Source organism: Oncorhynchus nerka, linkage group LG12 (genome assembly GCF_034236695.1).
Source record: "Oncorhynchus nerka isolate Pitt River linkage group LG12, Oner_Uvic_2.0, whole genome shotgun sequence".
In the NCBI taxonomy this organism is placed as follows: Eukaryota; Metazoa; Chordata; class Actinopteri; order Salmoniformes; family Salmonidae; genus Oncorhynchus; species Oncorhynchus nerka.
Window position 1 is genome coordinate 26,755,862 of NC_088407.1, and position 8,721 is coordinate 26,764,582.

General features: G+C 42.6%; 1 protein-coding gene across 1 annotated transcript; it reads left to right on the forward strand.

Annotated features, from left to right (window-relative positions):
* Window positions 1–1,385: 1,385 nt before the first annotated feature.
* On the forward strand, window positions 1,386–3,681 carry LOC115138021 (uncharacterized). The gene is made up of 6 exons (XM_029674410.2): window positions 1,386–1,448; window positions 1,583–1,948; window positions 2,122–2,472; window positions 2,587–2,718; window positions 2,949–2,995; window positions 3,151–3,681. Exons 1-6 carry the CDS (start codon window positions 1,406–1,408, stop codon window positions 3,280–3,282), a joined length of 1,071 nt encoding a protein of 356 aa, XP_029530270.2. The 5' UTR covers window positions 1,386–1,405; the 3' UTR covers window positions 3,283–3,681.
* The last annotated feature ends 5,040 nt before the right edge of the window (window positions 3,682–8,721 follow it).

Consider the following 8,721-nt stretch of genomic DNA (forward strand, 5'->3'; position numbering starts at 1 on the left):
GCTCTGATAGGTTGGAAGACGTCCTCCGGGAGTTGTCAGTTACTGTGTAAGTCTATAGAATGGGGTGAGAACCATGAGCCTCCTAGGTTTTGTATTGAAGTTAATGTACCCAGAGGTGGACGGAAGCTAGCTGTCCTCCGGCTACACCATGATGCTACCCTACAGAGTGTTGTTGAGGCTACTGTAGACCTTCATTGCAAAATATTGTGTTTCAATCAATTATTTGGTGATGTGATTATATTTAGTATAGTTTTATATAAAAATGATACTTTTTAAATGTTTTAACATTTTTATTTTTATGAAATTCACCAAGGAGGATGTATTTTACTTCCTCTTCTGAGTAGCCTCCACTGGTAGCTCTGAATCGGAGTAACAAGAAAAACAGGTCGAGAAGACATTGAAGCAACATGAAAGTAGATGAATGTGATTAGATGAATAAAGCGTTCAACAATAATACATTATTTAGGCCTCTTTAAGTTGTAGTGTTGAAACATGTTTTCTATTCTCATGCCACTAACACCCCCTTACACACACAGGAACCTATTTACAGGTACTCTGTGGTCTGTGATGAAAACAAGATGAGGATAGGTCTACTCTTTGTTAGGGCCTGCTGGCCTGTTGCACGCATGACCCTTCTCTCGCTCTTTCTCTATTTCTGTGGTTTTCAGCCAGATGTCTCAGAACCCTTAGTTCACTCATGCTGTAGGCTATACTTACTCTTCCAGTTGAGAAATATAGCTACAATTAACCAACTATTTTAATGAGGCAGCTTATCTATACCAAGTCAACTGAAATCTGTGAAAAAACACAATGAGTTTGTATTGGGTAATTTGACGTAGAGATCAATACAGTATGCTCAATCAAACACAATCCCTGATTTTCAGTGTGATTTTAGATGACTAGAACCATGGACCTATTCAATAACAATGTCATAGGAGGGCATTCAAACTATCTTGTCCTTTGAGTGTAAATCCTGAAGGGGAGATCACAAAAATAAAACCACTGTATTGTATTTGCTGTGTTTGTCATGTTTTTTTGTGAAGTGACTGATAGAAGCCCTAGTGGATGACAGTTTCATAGCATGCATGTTCAAAACCAGGTCACAAATTTGAGTCTGTTAGACAACAGCAGCTGCAGTGATAAAGATTGAGGGAAACCGTGCTTCAAAAATCAGTGCTCAATTTGTACATATCTAATTTATGAGACTGTACATCTAGGACAATTCTGGCACTCTGAACTGTACAAGATACACGTAAAGACCACAGTCGTGCCTGAATGAGGCGTTAACAAATATGATGCGGTCCAGTTCGGCCAATCACCTGTAACTTCATTGTTGAAGTGTTGTCTACATGGGTGGACTCTTTCCACACAAGACACAAGTTGTGAAGAGCTGACAACTTTAAAGATGATCACACTGTGTCTGATATTTCCACTTCTCGTAGAGATGGGTAAGTCAATCTTATACATTTTACATTTCTTGATTTGGAGACACAAAGTATCCCATTATTGTTCTACAGACACTTTGAGAATCCAAAGTTGTATTTAAGGTATGTAACAGCTAATATATTTTCATGTTCTCTAGTTCATGGAGTAGCTGGGACTGAATCCTCATCCATCAGTCAGAAGAATGGTCTCATGTCAGCCAACGTTGGAGACGCAGTGGTTTTGGTCTGCTTCAACAAAAGCGAGGTGGGAGTAATGTTCTCCTGGTACAAGCAAACTTTTGAAAATATTCCTCAGCTCATCTCGACCATCTATAAGTTGGACAAGAATGCAACATTTTACCAGAAGTTTAAGAATAACCCTCGCTTCTCAGTGGAAGGTGGCCAATGGAAAAATAATCTAATGATCGCAGACGTGGAACTCTCTGATTCAGGCACATACTACTGTGGAAGTTCTTATGGAAACAATTTGGAATTTGGAAAAGGAGTCATTCTCTTCATAAAAGGTAAAGAGAAAGTCATTATTATTATTTACTTTTTGTAAATCCGAATTTACAGATATACAGTGAAAATATGAGGTATTCTCAGATGAGATCTTAATTGAATAAATGTTGAGTTACAACACTTGCCACAGGGATACTCTGGAGAGATTAAATTGGTTTATTGGCCTTCTTGTCAGGGTCAGATTCCAGAAATATGACTATACTTCAGCAACCTGTGTCTGAGTCAATCCAGCCAGGAGATTCTGTGACTCTGAACTGTACAATACACACAGAGACCTGTGCAGGAGAACACAGTGTCTATTGGTTCAGACATGACTCAGGAGAATCCCGACCAGGAGTCATTTACACCCATGGAGACAGGAATGATCAGTGTGAGAAGAGCCCTGAGGCTGGGTCTCCTACACAGAGCTGTGCCTACAACCTCCCCAAGAGGAACCTCAGCCTTTCTGATGCTGGGACTTACTACTGTGCTGTGGCCTCATGTGGGGAGATACTGTTTGGGAACGGGACCAAGCTAGATGTTGTCCGTAAGTGATAATTCTGATATGTTCTGATATTCTTTCATGGTGCTGTGAAGAAACTCAATGCCTGGTGGAGCAAAATGTCCTGAATCTCCTCTATCACTGTCTGTATTTCTACAGATGGTTGTAAGGAGGACCGTGTTCTCTTGGTGTACTGTCTGGGTGCAGCGTTGGGTCTGTGTTTCATCATCATCATTGTCCTTGGTTGTGTTTTGTATAAGATCAGCAGTAGAGAATGTGAACAGTGCAGAGGTAAGTCTTATCAATGTGCAATATGCTGAAACTGTTGGTACAGGGAACATGACATGTTTTTGATCATAAAACTTGACTAATTAATTGTTTGATGATGATGATGATGTTGATGCGGATGTAATTGATGTTGATGATAACGATGATGATGATGTTATTGATGATGATGATGGATGATGATGATGTTGTTTTTGTTGATGGTGATGATGATGATGATAATGTTTGATTAAAAGGGGCGCCCCCTCAGCCAAGTACTCCGGAGGTCCCCAGTCATAACCAGGTACACACACCTTGCATTTGTTGAGCTGTTGCTGAATCAATATTTTTTTTATTGAGTCAAAATATGAAAATATACACTTTAATTGTTTTGCTTCAACCATTAATGTTTTAGTCTAATACCAAATATTTGGAATGTATTTTTGTTATTCCTCTCAGGATCAAGATGTTGACACACTCCATTACGCCGCTCTGAACGTCGTCCACAAGAAAGTGAAGGCTGGGAGAGAGAGGAGCGCCATGGAGAGAGACACTGTTTACTCTGGGGTGAGACGCCAAAACATGGACTGAAATATAAACTTTTGCTTTTTAATAACTTGCATTGATGTTATGTGTTTCCCACCTTATATAGCTTTATATATCAGGGAAGTTGTCATGTTCATTTCATTGTCTTAAAAGAAAACATGGACTGAAATGTAGACTTTTGCTCTTTAATAACTTGAATTAGTTGTATGTGTTTCCCACTGCATATAGCTTAATATATCAGGGAAGTTTTCATTGTGTCTTACAAGAAAACATGGACTGAAACGTCAGCGTTGCCTCTTTATTAACTTGAATTGCTTGTATGTGTTTCTCACTGTATAAAGCTTTATATATTAGTGAAGTGTCTTTCAATGCCTTGTATTCTGTCAAATTCCGTTTTACATTGGTAATGTTGTGCAGATTAAATAAAATACTAAACTGCTGTCATACAGAGGTATTGTGTGATTTTCTCTCAGATTTTCTCTCTCGCTCTTAAATTACTACAACAGTTTCACTTGTAGGTTTGCAGGGAAGAACAATAACACCACAACTGATTTTGGGCAACAACATCAGAGTAGATTGAGGTTTATGCTCAATGTAACATTAGCTCATCCTGATGACAATATGTGCATATATGCATGCATGGAGTCCATTCTATTGACTAACTCTTTCAGTCATCTCTCCTTTGTAAGCTGTATCCTGTATCACATCTCTCTGTGGTGTTCTGAATGCCCCTAAATAGATTTTCCACTCATGTAAACTCATCTCTAACCAACAGCAATGACCGTCAGTCCTTACCACATGCTCTCTACACACACCTCAAGTGCATCAAAACCACAACACACCAATGTCACTATGGGCCCATTTCAGGAAATACACACCTCTTTTACACACTCCTTTCTTACGCACTTCCCAGTAGTTGGTATTCAGACTTACCTATGCAGGTGTGTAACAGGCTTTGCAGATCGCTTGTGTATGTTGAATAAATTAAATGTAACCGCTGAAAACCCTCCCACTTACTGGCCAAGTGAATTTCTCATGGAGTTTTCATTCAATCAGGTATTAAGTACGTTTGTTTAAAACTATCCCTACATTTGGTGTACCTTTAATTTGAATTTCTCGCCAGTCTCACTAGAATATAGAGAGGGAACTGTTCCTAATATTAGGGATTTAAGAAAGCCATGTAAATATACACATATTTGTCTCCTTTTCAGCACCACTTGGTAGATAAAACATTTTTTCTGATCTTGTATATTATTTAGGGTTAGGAAAGTTAGGATTCATGAATAAAATCAAACTGGTTTGGAGACCCTTTACACAGTAAATGTATTGGTGAATCAGAATACAGGTAGTTTGATTCATACTGAAAGTTGCCATGTTCAATTGTTCAATCCATGAAATATTGGAAGGTGAGAGAAGTGTACAATAGGGGTTGACCAGTAGTTCTATAAGTCTACCCTAATAATCCTCACTTATCATGGAACTGTGATGACAGTGGTCAGGTCGTCGCCAGGCTCCAGGTCTAAACTTCAGTGTAGTCAGTGTTCCATAATGATTCAAATAGGTTCAATGTTCCAGACTATTTCAAAACTTGTCATACATTAGCCTAATATGATCCACCATTTCTTGTGATCCTCAGGAACAAGGGTCGAGAACAGGTCACGTCACGTTAAGGGAGAAATAACTTAGTGTCCTGCCTAGCAGTAAAACATACAATGTTTGTACAGATGCTTTTAACCAGGGAAAGGTGACCGGAAACATGACCGAATACAAACAGTGTAGCTATTCCCTCCGCAAGGCAGTCAAACAAGCTAAGCGTCAGTATAAAGACAAAGTAGTCACAATTCAACGGCTCAGACACAAGAGGTATGTGGCAGGGTTTACAGGCAATCACGGATTACAAAAAGAAAACCAGCCCCATCTCGGACCAGGATGTCTTGCTCCCAGGCAGACTAAATAACTTTTTTGCACGCTTTGAGGACAATACAGTGCCACTGACATGGCCCGCAACTAAAACATGCGGACTCTCCTTCACTGCAGCCGACATTTAAACGTGTTAACCCTCGCAAGGCTGCAGGCCCAGACGGCATCCCCAGCCGCGCCCTCAGAGCATGCGCAGACCAGCTGGCTGGTGTGTTTATGGACATATTCAATCAATCCTTATCCCAGTCTGCTGTTCCCACATGCTTCAAGAGGGCCACCATTGTCCCTGTTCCCAAGAAAGCTAAGGTAACTGAGCTAAACGACTACCGCCCCGTAGCACTCACTTCCGTCATCATGAAGTGCTTTGAGAGACTAGTCAAGGACCATATCACCTCCAGCCTACCTGACACCCTAGACCCACTCCAATTTGCTTACCGCCCAAATAGGTCCACAGACGATGCAATCTCAACCACACTGCACACTGCCCTAACCCACCTGGACAAGAGGAATACCTATGTGAGAATACTGTTCATCGACTACAACTCAGCATTTAACACCATAGTACCCTCCAAACTCGTCATCAAGCTCGAGACCCTGGGTCTCGACCCCGCCCTGTGTAGCTGGGTACTGGACTTCCTGACGGGCCGCCCCCAGGTGGTGAGGGTAGGTAACAACATCTCCACCCCGCTGATCCTCAACACTGGGGCCCCACAAGGGTGCGTTCTGAGAGCACCCCCCTATCCACATCGATGGGACAGTAGTGGAGAGGGTAGTAAGTTTTAAGTTCCTCGGCATACACATCACAGACTAACTGAATTGGTCCACCCACACAGACAGCGTCGTCAAGAAGGCGCAGCAGCGCCTCTTCAACCTCAGGAGGCTGAAGAAATTTGGCTTGTCACCAAAAGCACTTCTACAGATGCACAATCGAGAGCATCCTGTCGGGCTGTATCACCGCCTGGTACGGCAAATGTCACAGGAAGGCCAAAAAGATCATCAAGGACAACAACCACCCAAGCCACAGCCTGTTCACCCCGCTATCATCTAGAAGGTGAGGTCAGTACAGGTGCATTAAAGCAGGGACCGAGAGACTGAAAAACAGCTTCTATCTCAAGGCCATCAGACTGTTAAACAGCCACCACTAACATTGAGTGGCTGCTGCCAACACACTGACTCAACTCCAGCCACTTTAATAATGGGAATTGATGGAAATTGATGGAAAATATATCACTAGCCACTTCAGGCAGGGTAGCCTAGTGGTTAGAGCATTGGACTAGTAACCGAAAGGTTGCAAGTTCAAATCCCCGAGCTGACAAGGTACAAAATCTGTCGTTCTGCCCCTGAACAGGCAGTTAACCCACTGTTCCTAGGCCGTCATTGAAAATAAGAATCTGTTCTTAACTGACTTGCCTAGTAATATAAAAATAAAATAAATAAACCATGCTACTTAATATAATGTTTACATACCCTACATTACTCATCTCATATGTATATGTATATACTGTACTCTATATCATCTACTGCATCTTTATGTAATACATGTATCACTAGCCACTTTAAACTATGCCACTTTTGTTTACATACCCTACATTACTCATCTCATACGTATATACTGTACTCGATACCATCTACTGCATCTTGCCTATGCCGTTCTGTACCATCACTCATTCATGGATCTTTATGTACATATTCTTTATCCCTTTACACACTGTGTGTATAAGGTAGTAGTTTTGGAATTGTTAGGTTAGATTACTCATTGGTTATTACTGCATTGTCGGAACTAGAAGCACAAGCATTTCGCTACACTCGCATTAACATCTGCTAACCATGTGTATGTGACAAATAAATTTGATTTGATTAGATTTTTTATTTGATTTATTTAAATATCAGTGCTTGTGTGAAAATGTGCAGCTATATTGATCCTCTGGGAAGAATAAAATTGGTTAAGCTTTCATACTGTCCGTTGAGTTTTTTACTCTGAGAATTAAAACCTAACCCTACTAACATCAGCTAGTTAATTATAAGTTTAGTAACAAGGAGTCACAATTACTCAGAATAAAATGGGTAGCGGAGTGATCTTTATAATGACTCATGCTTGTGTGTAGTTTTGTATTGAGTTCCAGGGAGTAGTTGAATAAGAATGGGAAAGAACCTATTAATTCAAGTCATCTCTCTGTCATGTGTTGTTCTCTTTTAGTTGTGTTGATAGCATGTCACTTACAACCACCCCCACACAATGAACAAGTTCAGAGGCACTCTGCGGTCTTCTTTTAGCACAAAACAAGGTCGTATCTACGCTTTGGTCAGGTGGGCCTGCTGACTTTGTGCATACAGGACCCTCCTACCTGCTCTCTGTGTCTCTGTGTCTCTGTGGTTTTCAGCAGGATGTCTATGTGGTGTCACTGTTGTTCTCACAATCTTTACTTCTCACAATTTTTACACAATCTTTGCCCCAGACCACTTGCAGCCACAGCAAATTTGTTCTTTATAAAGTGACCCTGATATATATATATACATATACAAACCTTCTCCAACCTATCTCCTGATTCTGCCTCCTCAACCCTCCTCTCCTCCCTTTCTGCATCCTTTGACTCTCTATGTCCCCTATCCTCCAGGCCGGCTCGGTCCTCCCCTCCCGCTCCGTGGCTCGACGACTCATTGCGAGCTCACAGAACAGGGCTCCGGGCAGCCGAGCGGAAATGGAGGAAAACTCGCCTCCCTGCGGACCTGGCATCCTTTCACTCCTGGCATCCACTTCACTCCCTCCTCTCTACATTTTCCTCTTCTGTCTCTGCTGCTAAAGCCACTTTCTACCACTCTAAATTCCAAGCATCTGCCTCTAACCCTAGGAAGCTCTTTGCCACCTTCTCCTCCCTCCTGAATCCTCCTCCCCCTCCCCCCCCTCCTCCCTCTCTGCAGATGACTTCGTCAACCATTTTGAAAAGAAGGTCGACGACATCCGATCCTCGTTTGCTAAGTCAAACGACACCGCTGGTTCTGCTCACACTGCCCTACCCTGTGCTCTGACCTCTTTCTCCCCTCTCTCTCCTTCGATACTGTGAACCATCAGATCCTCCTCTCCACCCTCTTGGGTGTTGGGCATCTCCGGGTTGGGCATCTCCGGCGCGGCCCACGCTTGGATTGCGTCCTACCTGACAGGTCGCTCCTACCAGGTGGCGTGGCGAGAATCCGTCTCCTCACCACGTGCTCTCACCACTGGTGTCCCCCAGGGCTCTGTTCTAGGCCCTCTCCTATTCTCGCTATACACCAAGTCACTTGGCTCTGTCATAACCTCACATGGTCTCTCCTATCATTGCTATGCAGACGACACACAATTAATCTTCTCCTTTCCCCCTTCTGATGACCAGGTGGCGAATCGCATCTCTGCATGTCTGGCAGACATATCATTGTGGATGACGGATCACCACCTCAAGCTGAACCTCGGCAAGACGGAGCTGCTCTTCCTCCCGGGGAAGGACTGCCCGTTCCATGATCTCGCCATCACGGTTGACAACTCCATTGTGTCCTCCTCCCAGAGCGCTAAGAACCTTGGCGTGATCCTGG